Source organism: Bos indicus x Bos taurus, chromosome 5 (assembly GCF_003369695.1).
Source record: "Bos indicus x Bos taurus breed Angus x Brahman F1 hybrid chromosome 5, Bos_hybrid_MaternalHap_v2.0, whole genome shotgun sequence".
Lineage (NCBI taxonomy): Eukaryota > Metazoa > Chordata > Mammalia > Artiodactyla > Bovidae > Bos > Bos indicus x Bos taurus.
The window spans coordinates 37,656,623-37,672,722 of record NC_040080.1 but is presented as its reverse complement, the minus strand read 5'-3'; the positions used below and the strand labels follow the sequence as shown (position 1 = coordinate 37,672,722).

The 16,100-nt window shown below is 38.5% G+C and overlaps 1 protein-coding gene across 2 annotated transcripts in view; it reads right to left on the bottom strand.

Annotated features, from left to right (window-relative positions):
• The window catches only part of ARNTL2 (aryl hydrocarbon receptor nuclear translocator like 2), a 96,053-nt gene that overhangs the window by 54,904 nt on the left and 25,049 nt on the right, over window positions 1-16,100 (bottom strand). The window contains exons 2-3 of one of the 2 annotated variants that reach the window (XM_027541589.1): window positions 10,938-11,088; window positions 6,108-6,209 (exon numbers count right to left, since the gene is read on the bottom strand). In XM_027541589.1, coding sequence (XP_027397390.1) covers window positions 6,108-6,209; window positions 10,938-11,088 — 253 coding nt within the window. The remainder of the gene's footprint in view (window positions 1-6,107; window positions 6,210-10,937; window positions 11,089-16,100) is intronic. The other variant, XM_027541588.1, reaches the window with a different exon arrangement.

Sequence of the window (16,100 nt, the reverse complement as noted above, 5' to 3'; positions counted from 1 at the left end):
TGATTACTTGCCAATCATATTAATTTTCACATTAATATATGCCTTAGCAGAAAATTCTAAATGTATATATGTGTGTGTATGAATATTTGTATATATATACTTACATACAGGTACATATATGGCAGTGTATTTATTCATTCAGAATGTAGTCACCAGACCACTACCAAAGTGATGGTGATAAAATACTTTCCACATTAAAAAATCATGCAGGCTGAGTAGTTTTTATTCAAATATGTGTTTTAAAATATATATTCCCAAGTATATTAATTTTTGAAAGGGCACTTAAAAAATTCACAGTAAAGCTTCCATAATCTCATCTGGAAATAATTACAATCAACATATTAGTGGGTCTCCCCTACACGTCTTTCATAGAGATGCATCTGTGTGCGTGCTTAGTTGCTCAGTCGTGTCTGATTCTTTGTGACCCCATGGACTGTAGCCTGCCAGGTTCTTCTGTCCATGAGATTCTCCAGGCAAGAATACTGGAGTGGGTTGCCATGATCTTCTCCAGGGGGATCTCCCTGACCCAGGGATCGAACCTGCATCTCTTGAGTCTCCTGCATTGGCAGGTGGATTCTTTATTACTGAGTCACCTGGGAAGCCCAGCCATCTATCTAGATACATAAAAAACAGCTTTGACTATTTAATTTAGTCATGGGGGGTGGGGGGGAGTTGTGGAGCATGGAGGGTATTTATATAGATTTGTGTTCTATATTGTGTACATATTGATATAAATATATAAAATAAAATTCAGATGACAGTGTAAAATTTTTCATGTCTTGTCTGATTCACTTAACACTATAACATAAATATTTTCTCCTAGCTTTAAATATTCTTGAAGAACATAATTTTTAATGACTAAATAGTGGCCTGTTGGTTAGCTATGCTATAATTTATTTAATAATTTTATATTACTAGCTATCTCAATATTCTAATTTTTCAATATTATAAATAGTGTGCCTAATACCACTGTGGTCCATGCATCTTCGATTATCCTCCTAGGATAAAACTTTGGTAGTCAGTCTTATCTGACTCTTGGCAACCCCATGCATTGTAGCCTGCCAGGATCCTCTGTCCGTGGGATTCTCCAGGAAAGAATACTGGAGTTTGTAACCATTCCCTTCTCTGAGGTATCTTCCCAATCCAGGAATGGAACTCAGTTCTCCCACATTGCAGGCAGATTCTTCACTGTCTGAGCCACCAGGGTAAACCTTCAGATGTACAATGTATGGATAACTACTTTAAGGCTTCTGACTCATGTTGCCAAGTTTCCCTCTTTTAGAAGACTCAACAATGATCATTTTCTAGACTTTGAAAAGAGTTTGATCTACCTGTGAACTATTTTATTCATATGATGTATTTTATTTGAGGTTTCAATAATATTTTCCAGCTTAAAAAAGATAATACATACTGTATAGAAGACTTAATAAAATTTATGAAGAGATGCATATAAATGTTCCAAATTAAAAAGGACCACTAAGATAAAAGCTTAATCAAAAAGCTTTTGATTTTCCTTAGCACTGTCTAAACAAATAGCTTTGATGACACTTTATCAAAAGTACTTTCACATGTGTTATTTGATTCTGACAGCATTTAAGAATCATGTAGTTATTCAGTTCAGTTCCGTTCAGTCACTCAGTCATGTCCGACTCTTTGCGACCCCGTGGACTGCAGCACACCAGGCCTCCCTGTCCATCACCCACTCCCAGAGTTTACTCAATCTCATGTCCATTCAGTCGGTGATGCCATCCTTTGCCATCCCCTTCTCCTCCCACCTTCAATCATTCCCAGCATCAGGGTCTTTTCCAATGAGTGAGTTCTTCACATCAGGTGGCTGAAGTATTGGACTTTCAGCTTCAGCATCAGTCCTTCCAATGAATACTCAGGACTGACTTCCATGTAGTTATTACTCTCCCCATTTTACAGATGAAGGAATTGAGGCCCAATAAGGTTACTGCTCAAGGTCATAGACCTAACAGGAGGCCAGTGAAGCTTATTCTATGTAGGCTCATATGCCTTTCTCTATGCCTCTCTCATTATCAGCCTGCTCTGTGGTATAAAATTAAACAGCCTTTTTGAAGCAATAGAGAGTGTTAGATTAAGTCAGCTTTTTTTTCCCCTCTCTTTTCTGCCTGACTTCACATCTAAGGATTAAAGTAGAGAATAATGATATAGGATGAATGATTTTCTTCCTAATGACCTGGAATTATATACACATATGCATATGTGCTCAGTTGCTCAGTTATGTCCTACTTTTTGCGACCCCATGGACTGTTGCCCACCAGACTCCTCTGTCCATGGGATTTCCCAGGCAAGAATACTGGAGTAGCTTGCCATTTTCTTCTCCAGGGGATTTTTCAGATCCATGGATTGAACCCATGTCTCCTGCATTGGCAAATGGATTCTTCACCACTAAGCCACCTGGGAATCCCCATATATAGATATGCTGCTGCTTAGTTGCTTCAGTCGTGTCCAGCTCTGTGCGACCCTGTGGACTGCAGCCCGCCAGGCTCCTCTGTCCACGGGATTCTCCAGGCAAGAATACTAGAGTGGGTTTCCATGCCCCATCCAGGGGATCTTCCTGACTCAGGGATCGAACCCGAGTCTCCTGCATTGCAGGCAGATTCTTTACTACTGAGCCACCAGGAAAGCCCCATATATAGATATATATTACTTCAATTTCAAAAGGTAAAGTTTAACTTTTAAATCATGCTTTTGCTTTTATTATACATATCTTAGCAAATTAACTCACTGGCTAAATTTGCCTCCTTGATGAAATCCAAACCGACTGTACTTAAGAAATCAAAATATACTTTAACGGTCCTGTGCAGAACAGAAAAAAGGCATGATCTCATTAGTCAAACAGTTCATTCCTTTGCAACATGAACCTAGACAATTAGTAAATTTGCTCTTTGTATGTTTTCCTCATGCTGGCATTTGGTCTATAGTAAAGATATTTTTACTTATGAATTTTAATAAGCTCACTGATATTAATAACATTCACATTACTCAGATGCATTTTCTTAGTGTAGCTTCTTATACTAAGTAATATAACTTTTTCAAAACACAGTGGAGGTGTCCTTGAAAACTACTTTCTCTGCATTTTGAATGAAATGTAGGCCCTCCTCATAAATCAAGCAAAAACAAATGAAATTGGAAGCAAATACGGTCAAAACAACTCCTCCGATTTGCTCCTTTCCATGACTTTCTCATTTTTGAAACTTTCTTCCTTTCCCTTCTGCAATACCATGCTCATTTTACAGCCCCATCTCCTCACATTTTGGGTAGGCGCCCCTCCTCCCTGAGCCTCCCCCATCTTTCCTGCACCCATACCTGCATCCATGCCAGTCACCGCTCTTATTCCTTTATACATTAACAATGTCTGAATCTCCATCTCCAGGCCATGCCTCCACTCTGAGTTCCAGACCCTTATATCCAACTGCCTACTTAAAGATTCCCATAAATGTCACATTCTCCTTGTAGCCAAAACTGAATTCATCATCTTCCCCTCAATATCAATGAGTGAAATACCATCCTTCATCCACGTCCAAGTCAGAAAATTTGGATGCTTCTTAAATTCTTACTCTTCCTCATGAACAAGAGTGAATCTTAGAGATTCTCTCTTCTGAATGTGTCATAACGTGTCCCTCCCTCTCCAGGCCCTTCCTGCCCAGGCTACTGTCTTGGACCAGTGCTCAGAAAACCTATTCCCCAGCAATCGTCTCTCTGCTGTTTTCTCTGCCTGATGGATTTTCCTCTGTCAGCCCATCCTCCATACTGTTTCCTGAGTGCTCCTTTAAAAATACAAATCTGTACCACTTCACACTTACTAGGATAGCTTTTTTTTTTTTAATGGAAAATAACAAGTGTCAGCAAGGATATGCAGAAATTGGATCCCTCACACATTTCTGGTGGGAATGTAAAATGGTGAAGGTACTGTGGAAAAAACAGTTTGGTGGTTCCTCAAACACTAAACATAGAATTACCACCTGACCCAGCAATTCGACTTGTAGGTATATAATCAAAAGAAGTGCAAATTGAAAGCAGAGACTCAGATACTCATGCACCAACATTCACAGCAGTATTATTCACAACAGCCAAAAAGTGGGAACAACCCAAATGCCACCAACAAATGAATGGATAAATAGGATGTGGCATATACATACAATGGAATATGATTCAGACATAAAAAATACTGAAGTTCTGCTACATCGCTACAATGAAGGTGAAACTTAAAAACACTACACTAAGTGAAATAAGCCAGAGATAAAAGGACAAACTATATGATTCCACTTAGATGACATATCTAGAATAGGCATATTCTCAGAGCTAGAAAGTAGGCTAGAGGTTACCAGGGGCCATGGAAAGGAAGGGAGAACCACTGTTTCATGGGTACAGTGTTTCCGACTGGGGTGATAGAGAAGTTTTAGAAACAGACAGTGGTGATGATTGTACAACATTGTGAATGTAATTAATGCCACTGAATTGTACACTTAAAAATGGTTAAAATGTCAAAGTTTATGTTACATATATTTTACTACAATAAAAAAGCTTTTTCAAAAGTGCTGCTAAGTCACTTCAGTCGTGTCTGACTCTATGCCACCCCATAGACGGCAGCCCACCAGGCTCCCCCGTCCCTGGGATTCTCCAGGCAAGAACACTGGAGTGGGTTGCCATTTCCTTCTTCAATGCATGAAAGTGAAAAGTAAAAGTGAAGTCGCTTAGTCGTGTCTGACTCTTCGTGACCCCATGGACTGAAGCCTACCAGGCTCCTCCATCCATGGGATTTTCCAGGCAAGAGTACTGGAGTGGGGTGCCATTGCCTTCTTCTCCTTTGCACTTTAAAAGCACAAAGGTAAACAAAAGTTTTAAAAATGTAATCTGATCAAGTTCTCAAAATGCCTCCATTTTCCTTATTGCATTTAAGACACTTTCCAGGCTTTCCTGATGGCTCAGACAGTAAAGAATCTGCCTGCAATGCAGGAGACCCCGCTTCAATCCCTCAGTCGGGAAGATCCTCTGGAGAAGGGAATGGCAACCCACTCCAGTATTCTTGCCTGGAGAATGCCAAGGACAGAGGAGCCTGGTGGCTACAGGCCATGGGGTTGCAAAGAGTTGGACACGACTTAGCGACTAACACTTTCATTTTACTTTTTAGTTTCTTTAGCAGACATTCATAACCTAGTCCAAATTTATCCCTCAAGCCTCACAGCTTACCCACCTCCTGGTGTGTCCTCTGGTCTACTGTGACAATTACTTGTTTCCTGATCAGCAGTGCGCTGCTTCATACTCTATGCTTCTGCAGAGTGGTTCCTACTGCCTGAAATACCTTCTCTACTTCTGCTCTGAATGGCTCATACCCATTTTTCATTCAAAACTTAGCTGCTGTCAACGTTTCCAGGAAGCTGTTCTTCTGATCTCATTATTATCTAAGCACCCAATTTGCCTTGCTGCCATAATACCTAGGGTCCCTCTTATGGAAATCATCATGATATGTAATAATTCTTTGTATCTTTCCCATTTGTACAAATTTATTGTGCCTTATATATGTCTTCCTCCTCGTCTACTGGATATCACGTTCTTCAATTCAATTCAGTCGCTCAGTCATGTGTGACCCTTTGCGACCCCATGGACTGCAGCACACAGTAGATATGTTGTAGATACTCAATAAATGTTTAATGTAGACATCACATTGTAGATACTCAATAAATGTTTAATGATTGCATTCCAAGGAATCTTCATCAATGACCCTTTTAAAGAAGCAGCACTCCATTCAAATCCAACGGTGCTGCAGAAAGGGTGAAACTTCTCGCACATTCTCTTCTGTTCAAAAATATCCAGTGTTTGGAGGCTGCACCAATGAAATCAACCTCATGCTGAGTCTCTGGCAAGGATGCTGCACATCAGTACTTTGTAAAATTCATGAAGCATTTTGACATCCCTTATTTCATTAGAATGGAAAATGGTGAGATGAAAGAAGGATTGGGGCAGAGTGGAGAAGTTCTGGGATAGATAATGAGCAAATCAGGGGGTGTACACTCACTTTCTGCTGCCACTCTATGTGCTCTTCAAGTAGAAATTATGTCATGTGAGAGTCCAGTACTTACCTGCTGCAACTGAATGCTGACATTTCTACCCTTGTTGAAAGGAGACAGGTAAAGGGATTCTGAGAAAGTTTTTCCATCACTTTTTCTTTCATGATTCCTGACCTGGAAGGGAAGAGGCCTTGGGTCATCCCTACCAGATATGCTGGAAAATTGGACAGCATGGCTGTCTTCATGTGCTAGAAACACCCTCCCCTGTCCAGCTGCAGACAGACAGGAAGTAAGGTGTAAATGGGAAACCACTACACTGACAATTAGGCATTTCAACTAGCTGGATAATGTTGGGCGAGATACTTGATGTTTCTGAGTTGTAGCTGCTTCATTTTCTAAAATGTGTGTAATAAATAATCTTTAGGGTTGCCTTCTACCAGAAAGCCATTATCTGTCAGTATATTGTCACTATGTTTTCTAGGGCTTCAAAATCAATGCAGATGGTGACTGCAGCCATAAAATTAAAAGATGCTTGCTCCTTGGAAGAAAAGCTATGACAAATTTAGACTGTATTAAAAAGCAGAGACTTTGCCGACAAAGGTTCATATAGTCAAAGCTATGGTTTGTTCCAGTAGTCATGCATGGATGTGAGAGTTGGACCACGAAAGAAAGGTGAGCACCAAAGAATTGATGCTTTTGAACTGTGGTGTTGGAGAAGACTCTTGAGAGTCCCTTGGACAGGAGATGCAACCAGTCAATCCTAAAGGAAATCCACCCTGAATATTCATTGGAAGGATTGATGCTGAAGCTGAAACTCCAATACTTTGGCCACTTGATATGAAGAACTGACTCATTAGAAAAGACCTTGATGCTGGTAATGATTGAAGGTAGGAGGAGAAGAGGACAACAGAGGATAAGTTGGCTGGATGTCATCACCAACTCAATGGACATGAGTTTGAGCAAGCTCCCGGTATTGCTGATGGACAGGGAAGCCTGGCATGCTGCAGTCCATGGAGTTGCAAAGAGTCAAACACAACTGAGTGACTGAATTGAACTGATATTGAACTGATATTTCTAGTATTTCCCTTGTCACTGCTCTCATTTTTCCATTCACTCTCAAAACCACTGTAAGGTCTCACCATGGCCCCTTGGGACATGTGTGACACAAATTCTATTGTGTGACTCTAGTCTCACTTGAAAGTCATATTCTTATTTAAATATTAAGAAAGAACAATGGTACTTATGATTCTAAAGAAAAAAGAAGAAAATAAAAAGGACTAACAGTCATTTCTAGCTCAAAGTGAATGAGGACTGTATGCATGCTAAGTCTCTCTAGTCATATCTGACTCTGCGATGCTATGGACCATAGCCCACTGGTCCCTCTGTCCATGGGATTCTCCAGGCTCCAAGAATACTGGAGTGGGTTGCCATTTCCTTCTCCAGGGGATCTTCCTGACCCAGGGATCAAACCTGCATCTCTTACGTCTCCTGCACTGGCAGGCAGGTTCTTTTACCACTAGGACCACCTGGGAAGCCCAGAGCCACCTGGGAATGGGACTACCACCTGATAATTAAGGATGTAGAACAGCAAACAGTTCTAGGTAGACTGTCACTTGATCAACTGTTCAGTTCAGTTCAGTCGCTCAGTCATATCCAACTCTTTGCGACCCCATGAATTGCAGCACGCCAGGCCTCCCTGTCCATCACCAACTCCCGGAGTTCACCCAGACTCACGTCCATCGAGTCAGTGATGCCATCCAGCCATCTCATCCTCTGTCATCCCCTTCTCCTCCTGCCCCCAATCCCTCCCAGCATCATAGTCTATTCCAATGAGTCAACTCTTCGCATGAGATGGCCAAAGTACTGCAGTTTCAGCTTTAACATCATTCCTTCCAAAGAAATCCCAGGGCTGATCTCCTTCAGAATGGACTGGTTGGATCTCCTTGCAGTCCAAGGGACTCTCAAGAGTCTTCTCCAACACCACAGTTCAAAAGCATCAATTCTTTGGCACTCAGCTTTCTTCACAGTGCAACTCTCACATCCATACATGACCACTGGAAAAACCATAGCCTTGACTAGATGGATCTTTGTTGGCAAAGTAATGTCTCTGCTTTTGAATATGCTGTCTAGGTTGGTCATAACCTTCCTTCCAAGGAGTAAGCGTTTTTAATTTCATGGCTACAATCACCATCTGCAGTGATTTTGGAGCCCCCAAAAATAAAGTCTGACACGGTTTCCACTGTTTCCCCATCTATTTCCCATGAAGTGATGGGACAAGATGCCATGATCTTCTTTTTCTGAAAGTTGAGCTTTAAGCCAACTTTTTCACTCTCTACTTTCACTTTCATCAAGAGACTTTTTAGTTCCTCTTCACTTTCTGCCATAAGGGTGGTGTCATCTGCATATTTGAGATGATTGATATTTCTCCCAGCAATCTTGATTCCAGCTTGTGCTTCTTCCAGCCCAGCATTTCTCATGATGTACTCTGCATATAAGTTAAATAAACAGGGTGACAATATACAGCCTTGATGTACTTCTTTTCCTATTTGGAACCAGTCTGTTGTTCCCTGTCCAGTCCTAACTGTTGCTTCCTGACCTGCATTCAAATTTCTCAAGAGGCAGGTCAGGTGGTCTGGTATTCCCATCTCTTTCAGAATTTTCCACAGTTTATTGTGATCCACACAGTCAAAGGCTTTGGCATAGTCAATAAGGCAGAAATAGATGTTTTTCTGGAACTCTCTTGCTTTCTCTATGATCCAGAGGATGTTGGCAATTTGATCTCTGGTTCCTCTGCCTTTTCTAAAACCAGCTTGAACATCTGGAAGTTCATGGTTCATGTATTGCTGAAGCCTGGCTCGGAGAATTTTGAGCATTACTTTACTAGCGGGTGAGATGAGTACAATTGTGCAGCAGTTTGAGCATTCTTTGGTATTGCCTTTCTTTGGGACTGGAATGAAAACTGACCTTTTCCAGTCCTGTGGCCACTGCTGAGTTTTCCAAATTTGCTGGCATATTGACTGCAGCACTTTCACAGCATCATCTTTCAGGATTTGAAATAGCTCAACTGGAATTCCATCACCTCCACTAGCCTTGTTCATAGTGATGCTTTCTAAGGCCCACTTGACTTCACATTCCAGGATGTCTGGCTCTAGGTGAGTGATCACACCATCGTGATTATCTTGGTTGTGAAGATATTTTTTGTACAGTTCTTCTATGTATTCTTGCCACCTCTTCTTAATATCTTCTGCTTCTGTTAGGTCCATACCATTTCTGTCCTTTATCGAGCCCATCTTTGCATGAAATGTTCCCTTGGTATCTCTAATTTTCTTGAGATCTCTAGTCTTTCCCATTCTATTGTTTACCTCTATTTCTTTGCATTGATCGCTGAGGAAGGCTTTCCTATAACTACAGTTGAGGAAGGTCAACTGTAGTTATTTATAATCATCCACTTTGTTGGAAGAGACTAAGAGGATACAGACAATCAAAAACAGTATATAATCTTTATATACTTTTATGTATACAATCTTCATATACATTTTATATGTGGCTTGGGAAGTGTGTTGGTCCTTACATTTGAATAACACTGATTCTGCCATCTTGGAAACTAAAGCTAAATTATAAAGTGTACTAGGAAGAACTGAGTTAAAAAGAGTTGGATATTTCATTACATCCTCATCTTGTCCCCTACTCAGGACTTTTCCAGTCATTCATGATGAAGAATGGTCATCAACTTTCATGTTCATGTAAAGAAAGTACCAGCTTAAAATGAATTGCTCTAGATTGTTATATTTATCTTGCCCTATTATTTTCACTATAAAAACCCTATGTTTGGGGAGATCATTAAAGACTATTTGAGACTGCAAGCTGCATTAGGCAACAAAATGAACAAGGAGATAGAAAGTATTCTCAACATTGATTTTATTATCTACTTAGCTTAATAAACATGGAAAACAAGAGTTTTAATTGATTAAAGTTGCCACAGATAACCAAGGGTTGGTTGTTACATAAATGATGAGTAAATCAAGAAGCAAGTTGTGATTATTTTCAGCCAAACATGCAAGATGTTTTCCTCAAGGTTAAGTATTTCAATTAGAAAGGCAAATATCTTAACTGTTAAGCAAATTAACCTCAAGTTCCTATGTCTTTCGGATCCCAGCTGACCTCCTTGGATAGCTAATAACCATAAGAGTTGGATCAGTCAATGACAGAGGTAGCAGCTGGGTGGTTAAGTAATCTACCCTGTCCAAATTTTTAATTACCATGAATTTAAAACAATAATTTTAAAATAATCTTTTTCTAAAGAAGATATATATATATATATATATATATATATATATATATATACACACACACATACAATAGAATATTACTCAGGGATAAAAAAGAATGAAATAATGCATCCTGCTGATATGACACATGGATGGACCTAGTGATGATCATACTAGCAAAGTAAGTCATAAAGAAAAAGACAAATACCACATGATACCACTTATATGTGGAATGTAAATATGACACAAGTGAATGTATCTACAAAACAGAAACAGACTCACAGCCATAGAGAACAGACTTGCAGTTGCCAATTGAGAATTGAGAATTTGGGACTAGCAGATGCAAACTATTATAGACAACCTAGAATGGATAAACAACAAGGTCGTATTGTACAGGTCAGCACAAGTACTTAACATCCATATATTAAACCATAATAGCAAAGAATATATATGTATATGTATAACTGAATCACTTAGCTATACACCAGACACCAACACAAAATTATAAATCAACTACACTTCAATTAAAAAAATAAAAAGAAACTAAAGGTTTTAATAATGTTTAAAATGTAATATTTTTCTTTTTTCCCTAGGGTTGAAGATTTCCTGGGGTTACAGGAGCAAATTCACTTACTGCGATGGGTCTGAATCACTCCGTCTTCGTTTCCTTGGCAACTCTGTCATATGTGGGCTGAAGGATCCAGTGTCTATTGGTTTAGTCCAGGGGCTTAGATGACTGGAAACCACGGAAGCAATGCACTGGTTCCCTTCCATCAATACTTTACCTGTGAGACATAAACTGCAATAACGCATCTATTTGAAACATTAATTTCCACTTTAGAGATTTATATCTCATATTTTAAATGGCTTTATACTTTGATGTTTTAAAATGTGAAGTAAACAATAAAATGGGGGACTTCTCTGGTGGTCCAGTGGTTGGCAATCCCCTGCCACATGCCACAGTGTACACAACTTAGTGGCCCAACTAATCTCATGTGCCACAACAGCTGGGCCTCTCCTCCAGAGCCCACTTGCCACAAATACTGATGCCGTGTGCCCTAGAGCCTGCACTCTGCAACAGGAGAAGCCACCACAGTGAGGAGCCAGCACGCAAGTGGACAGGAGCTCCTGCTCACCTCAACTAGAGAAACCTACAGGTAGCAATGCAGACCCAGTGCAGCCGAAAATTAAATGATATGGAGTGAAAGACTAATTATACACAACCAAATACTAGTTAACAATCTATTGTTAGTCTGTAGCTTTATTTTCCCTGTCTAATTATAAAAATATATATATGGATATTGCAGGAAATATGGAAAACACAAAAAATTGGAATTGAAGGGGGAAATCCAAATTTCACCAACTAATGTTACTATTTAGAGTGACTTCCTTTTAGAATTTTTTCTATAGTTGTTTTTATAGTAATTGAAATCATAGTGAAGGCTGAGCGCTGAAGAATTGATGCATTTGAACTGTGGTGTTGGAGAAGACTCTTGAGAGTCCCTTGGACTGCAAGGAGATCCAACCAGTCCATTCTGAAGGAGATCAGCCCTGGGATTTCTTTGGAAGGAATGATGCTAAAGCTGAGACTCCAGTACTTTGGCCACCTCATGCGAAGAGTTGACTCATTGGAAAAGACTCTGATGCTGGGAGGGACTGGGGGCAAGAGGAGAAGGGGATGACAGAGGATGAGATGGCTGGATGGCATCACCGACTTGATGGACATGAGTTTGGGTAACCTCCGGGAATTGGTGATGGACAGGGAGGCCTGGCGTGCTGCGATTCATGGGGTCGCAAACAGCTGGACATGACTGAATGACTGATCTGATCTGATCTGATGATAATAACCTTACAGTGTTATCACAAATTCTTTATAGATGATTCTAATGACTGCATAATATGCTATCATGCAGCTGTGTCATAGCTACTTAACCACTCTTCTATTGTTGGAATCCACGTTTGTTTTTATTTTTTTCACCATCATAAATATGCAGTGTGCTTTTATCTATGTGTATAAAACTTTTAATCTACTGGCTAATTTTTTTCATCTACTTATTTCTTGTGGATAGTATCCCAGAAATAGGTTAACAAGGTCACAGGACATGAACATTTTTAGTCCTGAATTGACTAAAATTCAATTAAACCTGAACTGACTTAGAGGGAAATTTTAACCCTTAGTGTTTAAAAAAAAAGATTGAAATTTAATGAGCTAATCATTTATTTTAAGAAATCAGGAAAAGATTCCTAAAATAAATCTAAAGAATTAGGTGAAAGGAAATTGTTAAAATAACACTAGAAATACTGAATTAGAATACAAATTAGTACAGATCAAAAAAGCTAAACATAGGTTCTTCCAGATTGGAAACTCTAATAACCCTATGGCAAGACTTTTTTTCAGTTCAGTTCAATTCAGTGGAATGGCAACCCACTTCAGTATTCTTGCCTGTGAAATCTCCTGGACAGAGGAGCCTGGAGGTTGCAGTCCATGGAGTTGCAGAGAATCAGGTATGACTGAGTGACCAACACTTCCATTTTCATAGAAGAAGAAGGAATTCTTTGTCCCTCAACTCTTTTTATAAGGTTTACATAAATTTGATATTAAAATTTGACAATGGCAGTACAAGATAGGATAAGTATAGGCCTAATCTCATCTATGAACAAATATATAAAAATCTTAACAAAATCTTAACAAAAACTCAGAAATGTATAAAAAGAATAACCCATCATGACCAAGATGGTTGTATCCCAGGAATGTAATACTGGTTTAATATTAGTAAATTTACGAATATAATTTACCACAATAAGAGCTCATTGAAAAAATATGATTATTTTAAAAGCTTCAGAAATACTAACGAAGAAACATTGAAAAAATCTTTTTACAATCAGAAACAAAAACATTAAACAAAACAACAACAAAAGAACACCTTTCCACACTGTATTATTAATAGAAGACCTATCAGTGGAATAAGGCAAGAAACTATACTTGAAGTATAAGAATTGGAAAGGAAGAAAAAATAATATCCTTATTGGGAAATGCTATGATTGAGAATATAGAGAACCCAAAATAATATAAATTATTAAAATTAGGGAGTGGATCGAGGTTGCCTGTATGTATGTAAAGTCAGTACACAAAATCAGTCTTTCTATTCACCAGAAAATGATACTTAAAAAATATAATTTACAATAACTTCAAAAAATATAGAGTACCTAAACAACAAATGTACAAGAATAAATGTATAAGCTAATAAAAATGTATAAGGTCCTTCTGGAGAAAATTATAAAAATTTATTTAAAACATTGAAAAAGATTCAAATAAATGGAAGAATACACCATGTTTATGGATGGGAGGCCTCAATATCATAAATATTTCAATTCTCCTAAAATGGATGTATAATTCCTCTTAAAATATTGTCTTTTTTGGTGGAACTTCAAAAGCTGAATATAAAATATATATGGTAGTGCAATGACTTATGAACAGCCAAGGGAAATGTGGGAGGACTGGGCCTCTCATATATCAAGCATTATAAAACATTTTTTATTAAAACAGGGTGGTATTGGTGTGGAGATATAGACAGACCAAAAGAAAACCATGGAGAGCCCAGACACATAAATATGGACATCTGCTAAATGTCAGAGGTGGAATTTCAAATCAGCATGAGGAGTCCAGCTTTTTAACAAATAACCCTGTGCCAACTTATTTTCTCTATGAAAAAGAATAAAGTCAGATCCCTTACCTTATGCCAAATATAAAAACCAAACCAAATATAAAAATTCAATTCAACTAGATTAAAGACCTAAACGTAAAAGGCCAAAATTGACAGAGAATACTCTGAAAGAGACAGAATAAGCTATTGGTGTAGAAAGAATTTCCCAAACGTACAATGTAAAAACAATAAAGGAAAAGACTGACTAAAATCGTCTTAAAATTAAGTTAATATTCATCCAAAGGCACTATAAAGAGAAGGAAACTAAAAGTCACAAAACGGCAGAAGATATTTGCTACACATATAAACAAGAAAGGGTTACTATGTGGACTGTATAAAGAATGCCATTGCATCAATAGGAAAAAGACCAATACAACAACCCAGCAGAAAACTGGAAAGACTTTAATGGGCACTTCATAAAAGAAATTCCAATTATCAATACAAAAATGGAAAGATACTCAATTTCATTAGTAATCAGGAAAATCCAAAGTAAACTCCAGTGACATACTACATACCCATCTAATGGCTACAAATGAAAAGTTTAATGATACCAAGTGTAAGTGAGAATGTAGAGCAATGGAAACAGAAATGGAAAGCTCTGTTGGTGGGAAAATAAATTGCTACAAGTACTTTGGAAACTATTTTTGCATTCGTTTTATTTTCACTAATAAAGTGAAACATATGTAAATAACACGGTTTAGTGTTTCATTCCTAAGTATAAGGAGGAACTCTTATATATCTTATGACAGCAGTCTGTAACTATTTCCACACCAGACACTGTTTTCATGGAAGACAAGTTTTCCATGGACCAGGGGTGGGGGATGATTTCAGTATGATTTAAGCACATTACATTTCTGGTGCTCTTTATTTCTATTTTGTAGCAATCTCAGGATATTCTGCCTTGACTTTAGGGTTAAGGTTCACGCCCCTGTGAGAACCTAATGCTGCCCCTGACCTGACAGGGGGCAGAGCTCAGGTGGTAATGCGAGGGATGGGGAGCAGCTGTAAATACAGATGAAACTTCGCTCATTCACCTGCCACCCACCTCCTGCTGTGCAGCCCAAGGTGGGGGACCTCTATCTTAGCAGACATGTACAAGAAATACCTTCACAGCATGGCTTGCAACTAAACAACAAAAATTAATGAGAAAACTAGAAACTCTTTAATTTCCTTCAGCAAATGGATAAATTGTTTATTCACTGGATAGAATACTATGAGTAGTAAAAATGAATGTAGTACTGATATATTTGAATGAATCTCAATAATGCTAGGTTAAAAAAAAGTGCCTATTAATTGTCCTCAGTTTTTTTTTAAAAACATCTTGTTTTCTTTCATCTTTATTGATATTTTTGAAGGGTAGTTAGCAAGTATTGTATAGATTGTCTCTCAGTTTAGCTTTTTCTGTTATTCCCTGATGACTACATTCAGGTTATGCACTTTTTTCAAGAACACCAGAAAATTGATGCTATGTCATTCTCAGTACTAAGTGCTTTCACTTTAAATTTAATTGCTTCTGGTGTTTTTGGTTGCTTCATTAGGATCCTGCTCTTTAGGATGTCAAATGGTGTTCAGCCCATGGAATCAACAAAAAAAGAGGCAGGGGGAAGATTTATGAGATCCTCTATCTGGTTGTAAGCTCCAACACTGGAAGCTTTTAGTTTTCAGGACCATGTCATCTTTTTAGCTCCAAATCTTAGCACAGGGCCAGACATACAGTTTTTAGGGTTTGTTGAAAGAATGAATCACCTTTCATTTCATTACCCACAGACATTCAAAAGAGAAACTGAAAGGAGTGGAAAGTTGGGATTTCCAGATTCACATATTTGGGCTGCTGGGAATGATGAAATTCCCACAGTAAAGAATATGCAATTTCCCTTGGTACCTACCTCACAAACAAGGAGGCCTACTCCCTACCATTACTTCATTTTTATCATTTTTCTTCCACAAAAGGAAAAAAAAATGCACCTGATTATCTTCTGAAAGAAAAGACACTATGTGGCATGAGATTTGTCAATTGGAAGTAGCTTTCTGAAATAATAAGCAGCAGCTGTTTCACAGGTTTGTGCTAATTTGTTACAATGGAAACCAAATTC